At 33.5% G+C, this 17,500-nt stretch overlaps 1 protein-coding gene across 2 annotated transcripts in view; it reads left to right on the top strand.

Annotated features, from left to right (window-relative positions):
- MICU1 (mitochondrial calcium uptake 1) overlaps window positions 1–17,500 on the top strand; it is a 230,222-nt gene that overhangs the window by 72,994 nt on the left and 139,728 nt on the right. For both annotated transcript variants that reach the window (XM_029245049.1, XM_029245050.1), the window contains one exon: window positions 1,254–1,297. In XM_029245049.1, coding sequence (XP_029100882.1) covers window positions 1,254–1,297 — 44 coding nt within the window. The remainder of the gene's footprint in view (window positions 1–1,253; window positions 1,298–17,500) is intronic.

The following is a 17,500-nucleotide window of genomic DNA, read 5'->3' as shown; positions in this document are numbered from 1 at the left end:
TCTAGAAGGTGAAGCATATTTTAGATAAGGAGCGTGTGTAACCAAATGTGTAGAAGCAGAAATGCAAAAAACTTCCTTTGGGAGCAGTGATAATCCTATCTTTGTAGTACTCTGGGCATAATGAGGCAAGGGTCTGAACTGGCATGAATAAAGTGAGAACTGAAAGAAAAGAACTGAGTAATTATGCAAGAAAAATAAGTGTAATTGGGAACTGATTTCTCCACTTTAAAAACTCCCACACCACCCTCTTTTGAACTCATTGTATCCTTCCTTGTAATATTACTATATGTATATGTCTTTCTTACTAAATTGTGACTCTTCGAGGCAGGGATTGTATCTTACTCATTCAATTTTTTTTTAGGTATTTATTGATCAACCACTGTTTCAAGTACTGGGATAAAGCAGTCAGCAAAGACAGAAAATCCCAGCCCTCAGGAGCACTTAATATACTTGCTTTTATCTTTCACAGTGCTTAGGATTTCACAATGCTAGGGATTCCCAAGGTTAAATTTATTATTTAACCCACCTTTATTTTTTATTTATTTTTTATTTATTTATTTATTTAATTTATTATTTATCTGGCTGTGCCAGGTCTTAGTTGTAGCACGCAGGATCTTCGTTGCAGCATGTGGGATCTTTACTTGCAGCATGCAGGATCTTTAGTTGTGGAATGTGGGATCTAGTTCCCTGACCAGGGATCAAACCCTTTCCCCCTGCATTGGGGGCACGGAGTCTTAGCCGCTGGACCACCAGGGAAAACCCTTAACCCACCTTTAAAAAGTAATATTAAGATGGTCTATTTATCTGTTTAGGTGTGTTGCAAAATGTCTTCTGATATTAAAGTCTTCTCTCTTTAACTTTATACAAAAAATTATTATGCATTCAGATTAAACTAATATCCCTCACCTTATTTAGAGGTAATATATATCATTTTGATGTAATGGAAAAGAGCATCACCTTGGGAAGAGTCCAGGGTTCTAGTTTGGCTCTACTGGTGAATAGGTTTGCACATGAACTTTTACCCTCTTTATCTCAGAGCTTCATATTCTCATATATAAAATAAAAGGTTGGTATCTTTTAGCACTGACACTTTGTGGGACAAAATTTTATTTCTATGGACTTTGAATAATGTTGTGGCTAAACCATCTAGTACATTTAATTGAATGATTGGAAACAAAACTGAGAGCTGTCATTTCATATGTTTCACCTGAGTTATAATCAGTGACTAAGTATTGTTTTTTTCTCTTTTACAGACTTGGGTCTGGATCAATATACAATAAAACGCTTTGATGGAAAGGTGAGTGAACTATGATACAACGTATATATCCTGTTGTTTACTAAGAAGATTTTTAAGTTCCTCTAGAATTATTTGTGAGAAATTTCTGAATACCTGTTTGTCTTATCAAAAAAGTTTGTTGTTTAGATTGGGAGGCCTGTAAGTGCCTTCAGATGCTTCTACAGAAAAAAATCAAGCAGAAGGCTCTTCTGTGTTTTTCCGTATAGGGTAATACTGATGGGTTACCCGCTGTATATATTAAGGGCTAATTCAGTGTATGTTGACATTTGAATTTTAATTCAATAGCCATTATAAAGGTTAACAAGCCCTCCAATATTACATTTACATTTCTTATAAAAACACCTATCTGATTTAGCCTTCCTTAGGCTTTGATAGTATATAGCAATAATCCTAACTAGAAAATTACAGAAGTCCTTACAGCTTTATAACAGTTATGAAGAGCACCCCAAATTGCATGTAAATTTGCATTATACTTACTTTCAATTCTTTATTTTATGCCTGAATAAATCATATAATAAATCATTTAGTATAGAAAATAAAACTTTCAATTTTATTATCTCAAAACAGTCAGTTAAACATGTTTACCCCTTTCAGGCTGAATTCTCCGAAAAGAAAAAGAAAATATTACACAGGGTCAGAAAGAAAAGTAAAAGGTCAATTTTAAAGAGGAGGAAGAAAGGGCAGAAGGAAGAAGAGTGAGTCAGAGATGGCTCTACAAAGCTTAAAGAGAAGGAAATCAGAAGGAAAATCATGAAGTGGCTGAAAAAGGCAGGATTACAAACAAGGGTCTAGGTGGGTGGGTAGAAGTCAGGGTTAGTAGAAACTGATCTTGCAGGAATGTGTCAATCCTGCATCCTTATGTAAAATTACATGTACTGGTAAGGTGAAGATATAAGTGCTAAGGTCTTTTGCACAAGTAGAAGGAATGAGTGGCTGCCTTAAGAGCTGCGAGATCTCAGCCAAGGCTTCCAGCCTAAAAATTACCTTTTCTATTCAGGTAGCACCGTGCCTCCCTCTGTGGGTATCCTCTTTTTAAAGTCACATATTCTAAAAGAAAGGAAGAACAAAAAGAAAGGGCATTTAGATGTTAGGAGACCCAGGTTTAGAGTCCTGGCTCTGCTTTGGTGCAGACCAATCTTCTCTCTGATCCTTGGTGTCTCTGCTTTATGTACGATAAAATACCTTATCCATGTGAGGGGTTGCTGCAGACATTGATGTCAGGGTCTGATTTCAGAGTCTTTGGCAGGTTAGGTCCCTGTCTTATCTGTCTTTATGTCACTCAGAGTCCAGAGCATGCCTGGCACATAAGAGGTAATCAATAAATGTTTGATGACTTGGAAAAAAATCAGTTAATCACATATTTCTTGGAGGTATGACTCATTATACCACTAATAACTTATTGCAAAATCAATTTTACAGATCCCTTTTTTTTTTTTTTTTGGCTACTGAAGGAATCCAGAGTAGCATGAGAATTCAGTCCTCTCTCATAAACCTGAAAACATGTAAAGAAGTTGAATATGTGCAAGTTAAACAGCAACTTTACATGTTAAAAGGGGAATTTCCATTCCTAGAGAGCTCCCGAATATAAAAGTCCTAATGGTAACTCATGTTTCATATGTGCTGTTTAATTTTTTCCTGTTTTGGCCAGTACCTGTCCACTTGATCCTAAAAATTTGCAACTTTCGGCATGACTGATGAGCTCCACGTTTGTTTCAATTGTATTAAATTTATGAGCTCTACATTTCTTATCATTTGTGCCATTTGCATTTTTTTTTATTTCCACTCATTTTTATGAAATAGCAAGAGTAAAATGCAGTAAAACATTAAAGTATTTGTGTACCCATCTTGCTATGGAAACAGAAATGGCAGTGCTTCTGTGTTTGGAAGGCAATCTTAGCAGATTATAGTTGCAAGTGTTTATGCACTGAAGCAAAAAATTCTGAAATCAGAGTAGGAAAGGCAAGATTTAAGGATATTAATGTATAATCTTTGAAAGTATGACCTCCATGAAAGTCAGGCATATGAAAGTTGACTTCACCCAGGGGAACGGGTTCTGAAAGCAAATAGAGGAATGGGATACTTATATAAGGAGGTATAAAACTGAGCCAGTGACCCTGAGCCAGATAGCTTGTCTCCCTAGCAGAGTGCACAGATTTCCCTTTCATCCATGTTGTAATATGCATGTTTAATTCCTTTGCCAGGTTCTTCATTTAAGTCCTGTATTAATTTCTATCAAATATATTATTAAGGTTTTGTTTTGGAGTGAAGGTTATGTTTCCTAAATAGGATTCTTAAACTTAGTTCACCTCTAGTTTATATCTTTATGAATTGCCTTTTATTTCATATGAAGTCTAAGAAAGTAGTTTCTATACTGTTCTTAAATCTTATATAATGAAGAGTACAAATTTCATTCAGTGTTTAATCAGTTTAGTAGTTTTTCCAGGGATTTTTGCCATGCATTAAGTTCTTCACTCGATAATTATAAGAATCAATGCTTATTCAACTGTCAATCTTGTTTTCCTTTGGATCTTCATGGCTCTTTTGTTTTCCCAATCAGAAAATCTCAATTCTTGAGTAGCAGTTTCCAGAGTATATAACTCCTAAGATAATATCCTGTTGAAAAAACAGATGTACATGGTAATTATAGTAAATTTCATGCATGATGATTAGAAATTAGTAGAAAGTTAACACCCTTGAGGAATTTCCTTTCAAACTTACTTTGATTTTTTTAATGGATAATTTTCTTTTTCTCTCGCTCTCTTTTTTTTAAACTTGGAAGATGAACTAGTTATAAAATGCTTAGAGAAATATTTATTCTCATCCTCTTATTTCCCCCATTGTTTTAACATTAGGCACACCATTTAATTAAGTCCATCATTTGACCAGTAAGAAACACTAGCTTATTTTATTGCCTTCTAGTTGAATTGCACTTTAATGCTTTTGTCATTGAAAGCAAGAACAAATGTAGAAGTAGTATCATCTTCCTGGGGTGTTTTCTCATTTGTACTTGAATTTCATACAAACTCCAGATACAAAGTAGAAAAGAATGGCCCAACTGATATTGACAAATAATTGAACAATTATTTCTTACTTTGATACTTGTCATCTTTTCTCCTATTCTTTTTGACTAGAAAATTCTCAAGAAGTAAATGAAACATTCCTGTTTCAACTGATAGTCTGTGAAACTGAATTTGATTAAGCAGCTGTTGAATTTGGGGGAAGATCTTTTTCCAGAGCTTATCACTGCCTTATGTTAATGTATGCTAATCCTTTAAGGATGCTTAGCAATTTCCTTTGAAGAAAAGTCTTGCAGTACCTTCTTATTGGCACTTGCATCATTTATGCATTTCACTATCTACCATCTACTAACACAGGCGTATTTCAATATAAAGAAGCTATAGTCAGTGACCTTTGGTTTTAAGAATATATTTTGTAGTTAAATGATATTTGTAAAAATATTCAGACTATGTTTAAAAGTTTAAAAACTTCAAAGCTTGAAAGAGTTCAGATTTTCTATTAGAGGATATTTGAAAATTATTATAAATAGAGTGTTAGCACTAGTATATAGATGGTAATACAAAATATGGTCTGGCTTTTGTTTTAGGGTAATATATCACAGATTTTTTAGAAATGCACTCTCTCCCTACATTGTCCATGCATTCTCCTTATGATTTGTTAATGCAGTTATTTCATGAATTTTGGATTATTTCTTTAATGAAAACTATATTTTTTCCTGAGTTTAATTTTTTATCATCCAATAATTGGTCTATAAAACAAAGCACCGTTTCTAAGTGGAGCCTGTATTTTACATAATCGTCAAATATTCGTTCATTTAATCAGTTAGTTGCTGTCCTGTATTGGTGTGGTTTATCTCAAGTGGTTTATAACCTTCATTATCCTGTTTCTCTTACTTCTCCTTTTTTTCCTCAGCATACCAAATATAGAAATTATGGTTTGTATTTTCTGTTCCTATCGCCTGTAATAGACAACTTTCTCCATCTCAAACCCTACCTTTTTTTTTTAAGTTACAGTAGAAAACTGCATGGTCTGGGTAAAATTGTTTCTAAGCAAAGAATACCAGTATTCCAGAGCTTTGATGTAGTCCTCTTCTCTCTTCTAAAAACTTTAAAGTTCATACTCTTCTTTTAAGTAACAGTGAATCGCCCATTGAAACTAATTGTCCATCATTATCATTCCACCATGTATTTCTTTTTTTGGAAAATAGATTTTTTATTCTTTCCTTTCTATGAAGTTGCCTTTTTCCCTAACCTCTCCCTGAACATTTCAGAAGTCCTGCCTCTGGAATGAATTTTTTCATTATTTGTAATTACAGTCTTCTTAGGATCTCTCGTAATTTGGGAGAAAGAATTAACATGTGTTTTATTCCCATCTCCTTTATGATACTTACAAGAATGTTTGTTTACATGGAACAGGAAAACAATTTAAATCAAATTAAGATGAAATGGCCACATTGAGGTGAAAGAGATAAAAGTATGGTCAAAGTCTAGAAAAGGAAATACCAATTACAGTGTTTATAATAGAAAAGATATGCAGAAAAAAAGATGGAGCTGTAGTTAAAAAGCAAAGCTTTAATATAACAAAATGCTTTTAATTGCTTACTAGGTAAAAGTTTTTTTAAAAATATTGGTAAATGAAGTTTAAAATTCCATTCCCTTTAAGGGAAAATCGTGGTTCCCCAAGGGGAGTGTGGACACATTTTTTTTTCCTGTAATGTAATACTCTTAATGCTTTATTTGAGTTGTGATTATTTACTTCATATGACAGATAAAATATGAGTCTGGAATAAGGTCTCGTATTACTATTACTCCTTGACATGTATAGTAAGTTATGTGAGGGATTTCCTGTCTTCTAAGAGTAAATTGTATTGCGGATCAAACAAATGTAAATTGGGGGGGTGTTGCTGAAATTCTTATAGGATAGAGTTTGGTGAATCTTCACATTTATTTGAATTGCTTTAATTTTGCTCAAATTTTTATAGCAGGATTGATGTTTTTATGAATTCTGCATTGCTAATTGGGCACATCTCTCTCACTCTTTCTTTTGGTTTCCAGAGACTTGAAACCAGTCAATTCTAAATTCTTGGTGAATTGATGTATTTATTCAGGTCTTTCTATTGATAAATGTGAATGTATAGGCAGAATTTTTAAATTTTTGCTCCATGTCTTTTTGGTCCATGTTTCCATTTGCCCTAAAAAGTGTAACAGATTCTAAGAGGATAAAGTATTTCAGTTATTCGAGTGCTGAAGTCCTCCACAAATATTTTCATAATTATATATTATTTTAGAGGTGATAATTGAGCCCTTTTAAAAAACCCCATTAACATATCCACTCATTGGTTGTCAGTGGTTTATTTTTCCAGTTGAAAGTAAAATCTAAATGAAAAATGCTTGACTCTATTTGTCTCTTGAGGGAACTATTACTACTACTAATCATAATAATATGAAAAAGAAGAATAGTTGAAGTTTTTTGAGTGTTTATAATATGCCAAACACTGTTCTAAGTGTTTATACATAATTACTCTAATCCACACAGCCACTCTTTTAGATAGCTTACTATTTTCATTATTTTACAAATAAGATACTAAAGTACATAAAAGTTAAGTAACTTTTTTTTTTTTTTTGACCTAAGATCATACAGTTAGTAAGTGGTGGAGCCAAGATTCCAAATTTGTACTCTGGCTCTAGAGTTCACCATCTTAAGGACTATGCTATATCACCTTTCATATAGCTAAGCTACTTGTCTGTATGATCTATTTGTAAATAGAAATTTCTCATCAAATATTTCTTTTATTTTACTAACTTAATGCTATTTGTGCGAGAAAGAACTTGCTATTTCACGTTGTTTTTGGTAAGAGTATTGAAGTTAATTTTTTCTGCTTTGATGAAGTACAGCTAGAAGCCAATATTAACCTGAGAAACCACATAGTGTTTCATTTTAAAGGAAGAAAACAAGAGATATACAAATTATAATGCCTGAATTTAGAAATTAGAATTTCAACTTCACTGTTATTTGCACCATTGTTTTCTCATATGCCATGAACACCACTTGCATTTTGAAAATGCTGTCGTTTTTTCTTTTTTTTTTAATCGAAGGCATCACTCTTAAGGTGAAAACTGTCATCTGTATTTCGAAAACTGGATCCTGGCTCATTGTAGTCAAGATAGCAGAGAAAATAGTATTTCTGTTACAAACTAAACTATTTACTCTTTCAAATACTGATTGGTTGTGTGTTAAATGTAGAATAATTTGAATAGAGCTACTCATTATAGTTAGTCTTTAGACAAGCAAAAGTTTAAAATGTAATTACATTACCAAAATGAAATCAAGTACAGATTCAGCATTTCAGAAAATCCTTTGACACCTGTTGTAATTTCTTGTTTTATTTTTAGTCTCAAATTTTTTTGTCTTCCTTCTTTCCCATCCAAAGTTCTTTAAATTATTTTAAAACCATTTTCTCATTTTTCTCTCTTCTTACAAATTAGCAATTTTAGTTCTCTTTAACACACTGCAGTCCTCAGAAAATCTGGTTTTGGTGTCTGAAATATTTTACAAGGGATTTCCAATTTGAGCATCTAAGTATTTGACAAGCTACATGTAAACAGTTAGTAGATGTAAGTATTCTGCATCGAATATGAAAAATACAAAATTATGGATTGCTGTACTTGTTAGTGTATAATAGCGCAGGATGAGAGAATGTGGTTTTGGATATAGACAATCCTGTGTTCAGATATGGACACTGCCACATACTTGATGGATAACCTTGGGCAAGAGACCACTTAACGTCTGAGTGTCAATTATCTTCTGTAACTATAAAATCAGGACAATAAGCAAAGTATCTGGCTCTACAAATTATAGCTATTTTGCATGACTTTCAGCCCTTTACTCAATTTATGAAAGGAGTTAGCTGCTATCATGTATGTTATCTTCTTTCTCGGTTTGTATGAAATGCTATAGAAAAGCATGTGCTCTTCATAATTGCTCTCTCCGTTGTTCTTTCCTTTCCAGTTAAATCAGCTATAAAAATCTCCTTGTGCTACTCTGTAATGAGCAATTGGCCGGGATTAAAAGGCTAGTCTGTGAACTGAAGAGAGACCTCTGGTTTGATTTCTCATATCTGAGCTGTTCTGTGTTCACAGTGATTCATCTCATCACAGTGCTGTAAAATCCTTTGGGTCTCTGTCACATCAGTCCTAGCCTTAGGCTTGTAAATTGTCAATAGCATATATTTTTCAGTCAAGAACTTTTATCATGCTACTAAGGTTGGTTTGAGAAGTATGATAAGTTCAGGTCAAATTTTATTTCACAGCCAGTGAAGTTTATTTGTTGAAAAAAAATCTTTAAAACCATTTGATATATGAAGGTACTTCGGAGTGGTACCCAGCTGAATTAGGTAACTTAAACTGCTTCAACAGTGCCAGCCTTCATGATGGCTGGCTTTTTGTTACTAACATGAATAGTACTTTATTTAGTGCAACATAATTTTGCAAGAGACCTGTTTCTAAGTAGTCATTCTGAACTCTTCCTTAGAGTAGTTATTAATCCTCTAAACTCATCTGAGTTTGGTTGCCTATATGTTAAATATAGGTAGTAAAGCAATGAATTCGCCATGAAGTTAAAAAATAGTATATCATGAAGTGATAGTGAGATACCCTTAAAGGAAACCTTAATTAAAGAAATGGTTTCACTACCCATGGAAAAACGTTAAGTGTTTGCTTTCCCTTTTCTTTAAGAAATAGGTAATTATTCATGTGTTTTCTTTTTATAGTAATGTGAAGTTTTTCTGTAATTGTATGTTTTATTTCGGCGAGGTTAGGAATTGAGTTTTTTGGGTTTTTGTTTTGTTTTGTCTTACTGTACCTAGCAGATAATATATAAAATATTTTTATATATTCCTCATTTCCTGTTTCGGGTGTTCAGTGATTTTATTCCAAATCACATTTGGTCCTTTATATGTTATAATAGTTTGTGATATAAATATGTTTGATTTGGGAGTTTTTGTTCATATAATCAAACAATGTTATTTTTTTTTTCTTTTTCTCATCTTCTGATCAGGATTTCTGGCAGGTACTGACTCAGCAGCATGTGCCTTAAATTAATTAATGTTTCAAAACCCATAGTAACGCTTCAGGGACAAAGGTTCAGTGCATGTTCATGTCCTTTCCCTGCTCCCTTCAGAATGATTCTTTAATATGACAATTTAAACGCTGCACAAGTCCTTGAGAATATAGTACCTAGCATAATTTAAAAGGAAGTTTTAACATTATGTGTCACACCAAAGGTCAAGAAACTGTTTTAATCATTGTATAATGGGTACTCAGTTACTTGGGTCATTTAAATAGTCTTAGTAGAGATGCCATGTTCCTAGTTGAACTGTAGCAGGGATGGTGAGACAACAGTAACTTCAAGTGAAAAATTAGTAGTTTTTTTTTTCTTTTGAAATTTCTTAAAAAATACAGATAAGCAGTTGCTTAGTTGTACTTTGCTCAATAAAATGACTTAAGGGGAAACAGATGGAACATTTAGAAAGACTTCATTATTTTGCTTTTTTGAGCTAATCAACAACTTTAAATGGAAAAGCAGCAAATACATGGAGAAAATCATAAAAAAGAATATATAGATTGTAGGCTGACAAAGGAGAATTTCAAGGACACGCCTAAGAAGTACTTTTCAAATTGATCTTTGAAGGCTTAGACTTTTTAATTATAGTTTATGAACTATTAAAATGTATTCAAAATATATTCATTAAAAAACATTACTCTTGCATTTCTTAATAAAAATATAAACTAAGCTTAATTAGAACATCCTTTGGTTTAAAATAATTAATTAATGAAGGTCACAAGGTGCTGTTTATTTTATACATTTTTCTTGTGCTTCCTTTTTCTTAAAATGGTATATATTTTTAGTAGTCTCCTTACCAAACCCCCAAACCAATCATCCTGTTATTGGTGCAGTAGATTATTTTACCACCTTTGCCTTTAATTGCATTCTGAAACAAACCAACAAATATTTAAATTACTGTATCAGAATAATTTATTGATAATCCCATTATCAATGTTTCTAATCCTGGAGATTTTGTTTTAGAATAGCTGTGGCACAACCATCGTGCAGAGTGCTAAGGAGTGTAAATCAAATGAGGTGTTAACACCTGTGATTGAGGACAGCCACTTCAGTTCTCTGTTTATGGCAGGACAGTTTGTAGGAGGCAGCTAAAAATTCTTCCTCTCCTTTGATAATTGTGTGGTTTAAGGCTTAGAGATTTAAAGACTTGTCTCACTTAGGTGTCCTTACTAGACAATGAGGAGAAGAGAAAAGAGGTAGGAATTGGTAAGAACTTGAAAGTCTCCAGAACCTGCAGCATTGAGTAGTCAACCTCTGTAGTTGACAAAGAGCATCAGTCTTCTTTAAACTTTGACTATTGAAGGTAGTATCCTTTGTTGATCAAGGATTCAGAATCAAGTTTTATTGTATTCTTAAGGATATCTTATTAATAAGCTTTTTATATTATATATAAAATAATTATATTTTATATTAAAAATAATAAACTCTTTTTCTTAGAATAGGTAGTGGAGGAATTGTTTATACTGGGTTCTATAAATATCACTCATTTTGGTGACACTAGTATAAATTGTTTAAGCTTCCAAAGGTCAATGAGCAGTTACTTTATACAAGAGGACTTGCTTGCTTGCTTCCTTACAGGAATTTGTCCTTTGCATGCTAAGTTCCTATTGCCTGTGGAGAGGCTGGAATCATTTTGTTTTTCTGGTAGCATAGTATGAGTGCTGTTCTTCAGATGCAGCTTATGAATGTTGTCAGTACTTATTATATTGCTGTGAGGAGTATCCATAATGTCTCTTTCCAGTCTCTGAGTTCCACCACTACTAAAGTCTGTTGATTTAACCCATGTGCTTGATTTTTCATCTTGAACAGAGAAACAATAATATAATCGTTAAGTGCTCCCAAGGAGGGTATAGTTTACTTGGTTGTCCCAAATATTAAGACTTCTATTAAGATGTCTTTAAATACATTTTTATTTTAGATTCTGTTGTGTTTGAATTTGGGATCATCTGTGAACCCATTTGATTTATCATTGTTGATTTGAAAGCATAAACATGACTAACCATTACATTTCCAACACCTTTATGTTTAGCTTTTCCATCATGAAACAAGATTTGAAATTCACTTTGATATGAGAGGACTTCGTTCCAAACTAACTTCCGTTTTAAAATTATTTTAGCACAAACACTCTAGCATGTTTCAAAGTTACACAAATAGATTTCTATGAAAACCACTCAAAACATTTTATTTCTTCTGTTCTGGTAAAAATGGGTTCTCAACTGATATGTATTGATGACCTTTGGTTGCAGAGAAAGTGTGAGGATAGTTCTTGGTTTGCATATTTGGCTTTGCCATGGTGCATTTTTTAGAAGTTTTATATATAAATAAAAAGCTTCTCCAATTATAGATCAATGTAACATCTATTAATTAAGAAGATTATAGAGAATCATTACATTCTTTTAATGATACTCATTTTGAAAATGATTAAAATATACATTTGAACAAATCAGGGCATAAAAATATGATGTGCACCTACATCATTAACTAGATTTTCAACTTCAAGATAAATGAGCTGATACAAGCTAAGCCTCAAGATTAATATTTTACAATAATAAACTGTGTTTTGCTCCAAAATATTCAATCTGCATTAAATTTTAGAAATTGCAAACAGTATAGACACCTGATGTATTTCTGTGCATTTGATACAGTACAACATATAATAGTTCATGCATGGGTTCTGGAGTCAGACCATGACCTGTCCTGCCACTTTATAGCACTGTCACCTTGGGCTTCTTATTTAACTTCTCTAACCCTCAGTTTTCTCATCTGTTAAGTGCAGACAGTAGTATCACCTATCTCATAGAATTGCAGTGAGAACTTAAAGAGATAATGCAAGTGTTTAGCACAGTGCCTGGCATAGAACGTGCAAACTATAATTTTAAAATTCTTGATATGTCTTTAATGGTTGGTGGTATTCAAGGAATACCTAAAAATGTTTGATTTCAAAATGATTGAAAAATTCTTCTTCTAAAGGATTTCCTGGGAGATGATAGTTACTAGAACAGTGTAAATCAAGGGTGTGAACAGTGATCCTCAGAGTGAAACTCTTTTATTTTTGTTCTTATGGTGCATTTTTTCTTGTAATAATTTTTTCCAAATGGGAGAAGGTGAAATACTATATTGACTTATTTTTCAAAATTTGTATGTGAGGTTGTTTTTCCATGAAGTGATAGGGAAGCCTTTTCTAACCCATGTGACTGAAACCAAGACTGCTGCTGAGCTCAGGACAGTTCTCAGCACTGATTGACTTGAGTGGCCAACATTCAAAATTAAATTCTTAGATTTGGGTAGCAGATAATCAATAATGACAAAATATAGATTCTCCCACCCAGAGCTGCCTTAAAGCAAGTTTGCAGGCATAATGTGGTAGAAACTAATAGAGTTGATGATTTTTCCCATCTAGGGTTTTGAGAATACCTCATCAGATACTGAGGACTGAAATAAATCATTTCAATAAAGTTATATCATTTCTTTGAAGTTAATGCTATTCTAGTAGACTTTTGAATTTTTATCATTGCTTTAATCAAATCTTCTGCCACTGTTTTTTTTAAGCATCTTCATTTGTATCCATATTCTCTTTAGCCATCTAGTTAATGAAATAGGAAAACATTTACATTCTAGGTGTTTGGAGTTTTTCTCAGAGCTAAAGTGGTTAGAATGGGGACTGAAAAGAGAATGGCTTTCTGGCAGAGTGAAGTTTCCAGAATCTTAAGCATTCACCTTCCACAGTTTGTTGCACAGTAATTTGTGTTTGTTGCCTCAAATGCAATAATACCTTTAAAAAGTTTGGAAACTCTGAGTCAGAAGTAGAAATCATAAAGTACTGTAAATTAGAAACATCTCAGTTTAATTTTTATCTGACATATCCCCAGATTCTATCTTCTGCAAGTTCAGGTATGGGATGGGGGAAGAAAAATAACACATATTTTAACTGTGCAACATTTTCTGTTTGATTGAGAATAGTGTGATTGTTTAAGATTGGTATCTTACACAAGGCTTTGGCATCTATCTGTACACCAACTAAATAATGAAGAGTGAGCATTAATTGCATGGGGAAATTTCTCTTTCTAACACCTGTTCTCCCTGCCTTCACCCCAACCTTAGGTAGAAATACTATTTATAATTTGGAAATTATATGCTGAAATTGCATCTTTTGGGAGAAGCATATTATTATCAATAATTTGTTTTTGAAATACAACACAAGTACTTCTTGAGGGATTTAGATAGGCTTCGAAATGTATTTCAGCAATATAGAGAAATGTTAATATTAAAACAGTCCAATTATTTCAGTTTCATAAAGGATGACATCTTAATTTAAATAGTAAAGCTGCGTTCTTTATCAGATTTTCTATATACCAGAGATGTTTGGAGGTTCTAGATGATGTGTTAGCATCTATTTTGCTGGCATAGTGCATCAACTTCTACTAGATAGAAAAAAGTTTACTTCAAACTATAGAACTTGAAAAGTGGATCTTAACTAGAATAAATAATGAGATTAAACTCCTAGATAATGATTTTTCTCTTTGGCTTTATCCAGTCGAGTCCTAGAAGGCAAAATTATTGGCCCTATTTTGTTCAATCCTATTATAACAGGATTCACTGTTTGAGCACTGTGAGTATTAACAAGTTGGAATCATGTCTGGAATTCCCAGTCCCAGAGCTCCTGATGGTACCTGCAACTTTAGCCAGATGTTTTATAAGTTTTTGTGGTTGGTCAGAAACCAGAATGTGAATGCTTCCGCACAAAGCCATCCTGGTAAAACAATTGAGGTTTTAGACTACCTGAGAAGTGTAGTAGTTACACATGTAATTGCTGATTTGCTGTAAGTTTACTCTTAAGTCTTTCTGCTTATCTAAAAAATTAAAAGATTCAGGATATGGTGCAGTTGAGATCAATACCAGGATTCTTATGAGGTTATTAATTTATTTGCCTGTATTTAAGGTCAGTAATTTGAATGTTTTAGTGATGTTGAGTCTGTAGCCATGTTTTAAGTTTTAAAACATATAAGATCTAAGACCAGGTCATGTAAATGAATAGTAAAACAGTTAAATTTCATTTTAAGTCAGTGAGCACACTGCTTTGAAATACTTTGCATAGTCTTGTTCTCCAAAACAGGAGTAACATTTGTCAGTAAATTGAATAGAAATTCTATTGTGAGCAGTTTACCTGCATTCCACTTTCACAGCCTTAACTTCAGAGTTTCAAGTGATTAGAGTAGTGTCTGATATGTAGCTTCTAAGATGCATAAAATAGTATAATGCTCTGTAAGGTATCTGCAATTATAGCTTCTTTTTAAAATACTCAGTTCTGTTTAATTTTCAGGATATACACTGAAGTAGTTGCTAGAACTTTACCTCAGGAGCTTTAATATAAGTTTCTATACATTTTTTTACTGAATGATATGTTAATATGTTACTTAATCTCACATTATATGGTCTTACAATAGAATTGAAATATATTCTATTTCTTTTGACTTTTATATAGATTTCTTCCTTTTAGTTTGTCTTATGTTTATTATTTATATTGAATTTATTATTTATATTGAATTAAATACAAATCCTTGTGATAGATTTCACTAGTAAAAATGCATATTAATATAAATGTTCATTCGGAACAAAAAATATAAATAACCACCTCTGAGACAGTGAGAGAAAATGAACATTGCTACCAATCTGCTAAGGAAGATTATGTTTTCCTTGCACTGTGACTCCGTATCACCCCTGAAGTATATAAATGGTATTTGCTTAGGACAAAAATGACTTAAAATTTAGTCAAAGATTAAACTTTATCCAAAAGATTAAGTGAAGGAACAATTTACTTGACATTCTCAATTTGCAAAATTAAACACTGATAAGACTTTAGGAATAAGAAAAAATAACCAAAAACTTTCCTTCCACTCTCCTTCTTTGAATCTTGATTTTCCATTTTCACCATACTTTGGTGCTTTTAAAAATTTATTCATTATTAAACTCCAATATATCTATTTTCACAGATTCTCCTTGTGCCTTGGCTGTTTGACTTGAGGATATCATTTATGGTAGAATCAGGCCTTTGATTTAAGAATATCAGCTAACAAACTGTCATGCAACACAAAATAGTCTAAAAATTGGTTTCTGGTAATTCTCACTTCTTTCCAAATCTTGACATATTTATTTAATTCTCCTCCTAACTTTAAATAATTTGAGGGATCAAATATGATGGTTTTATGACAGTTTAGGTGTTTGTGATTAATGTATGTCATGAATTTTATAACCGTTATCTTTGGAGTTTTGGATACTTGAAAACACACTTATAAATTCTTAGAGTTAATATTGATAGATAGTTGTGTAATCCTAAATGTACCTGAACTACTTTTTGACAAGTGGATGCCTCAGAAAACATAATGTAACTTCTCTCCCTGTCTCCTTCTACCCCCACCCCAACTCCTGAAGCATGGAAGAACAATGTAGACCTTTACTAAAGAATTAGAAGACTGTATTGCACAGGGCACATCACAAAGCATGGCTAATTTAAAAGTCCTCTTTAAACATCTTTCTTTCTGGTTTTTATTTTATTTATTTATTTTAAAAATTAATTTATTAATTTATTTATTTTTGGCTGTGTTGGGTCTTCGCCAAGTGCGAAGACCCAACTGAACTTCGCTGCTGTGCACAGGCCCTTTCTAGTTGTGGCGAGTGGGACCTTCTTATTGCAGTGGCTTCTCTTGTTGTGGAGCAATGGGCCCCAGGCACGGGGGCTTCAGTAGCTGTGGCGCACAGGCCTAGCTGCTCCACGGCATGTGGGATCCTCCTGGACCAGGGATCAAACCTGTGTCCCCTGCATTGGCAGGCAGACTCTCAACCACTGCACCACCAGGGAAGTCCCTTTCTTGCTTGTAAAGAGCTACTGCAAAACATGTATTCTCTGTCCTTTCTCTCAAACACATGTGTGCACATATGTGCTCATATGCTTTCTTTTCTCTGTTTTCCAAACTTTGATACTTTCTATTACTCTCTGGTCACGTCTCCTTCCTCTTTTTGGCTCACCTTTCCAGGGTCCCTTTTCCTTCTATATTTTTTCTCCCTGATGTCTTCTTCAACTTTTTCTTATGTAGAGCAATTTGACCTTCTTTTGGCCTCTCCTGGTCCCTGTAACTGTATTCAGTACAGCAGAGGTCTCATAGATAGCCCTGCAAACAGAAATATTTTCTCCTTTAGAGGACTAGGATTGCAAACATGGACATATCCTATTTAGTGCAGTAGAGTAGGGGTTGTCCTCCTGGAGACAATCACACTAACTGAATTAACATTGGAAAGTGTCAGTATAAAATAGCCCCTATGGAGATATGTTCTGGTAGTAATTCTCAATCAATATACAATTTAAGGTCTGTTCAGTGATGTCTTTATTATCTCTGCAGACTTTATAATTGCTCTAATGGTGGAGGTGGCTAGGCCTAAACCATGACCCCAAATGCATCTTATGCAGAGTCTCTCAAACTGCATTATTTATATTTTGGAAAACAATCATATACTTTGCTAGTAATCGAAAGACCTTCAAAAGAGAATAGGCTACTCAAGTCAGAAGCTATTATAGAAGAGTGGATGCACACTTACATGGTAAATTGATTTTTTTTTAACATCTTTATTGGGGTATAATTGCTTTACAATGGTGTGTTAGTTTCTGCTTTGTAACAAAGTGAATCAGTTATACATATGTTCCCATATCTCTTCCCTCTTGCGTCTCCCTCCCTCCCACCCTCCCTATCCCCCCCCTCCAGGCGGTCACAAAGCACCGAGCTGATATCCTTGTGCCATGCGGCTGCTTCCCACTAGCTATCTACTTTACGTTTGTTAGTGTATATATGTCCATGCCTCTCTCTTGCCCTGTCACAGCTCACCCTTCCCCCTCCCCATATCCTCAAGTCAGTTCTCCAGTAGGTCTGTGTCTTTATTCCTGTCTTACTCCTAGGTTCTTCATGACATTTTTTTTTCTTAAATTCCATATATATGTGTTAGCATACTGGTATTTGTCTTTCTCTTTCTGACTTACTTCACTCTGTATGACAGACTCTAGGTCTATCCACCTCA

The sequence above is a fragment of the Monodon monoceros genome, unplaced genomic scaffold, assembly GCF_005190385.1.
Source record: "Monodon monoceros isolate NGI ecotype Baffin Bay Population unplaced genomic scaffold, NGI_Narwhal_1 Super_Scaffold_4, whole genome shotgun sequence".
Lineage (NCBI taxonomy): Eukaryota > Metazoa > Chordata > Mammalia > Artiodactyla > Monodontidae > Monodon > Monodon monoceros.
The sequence above is the reverse complement of the archived record's forward strand: the minus strand, read 5'-3'. Positions and strand labels throughout refer to the sequence as shown.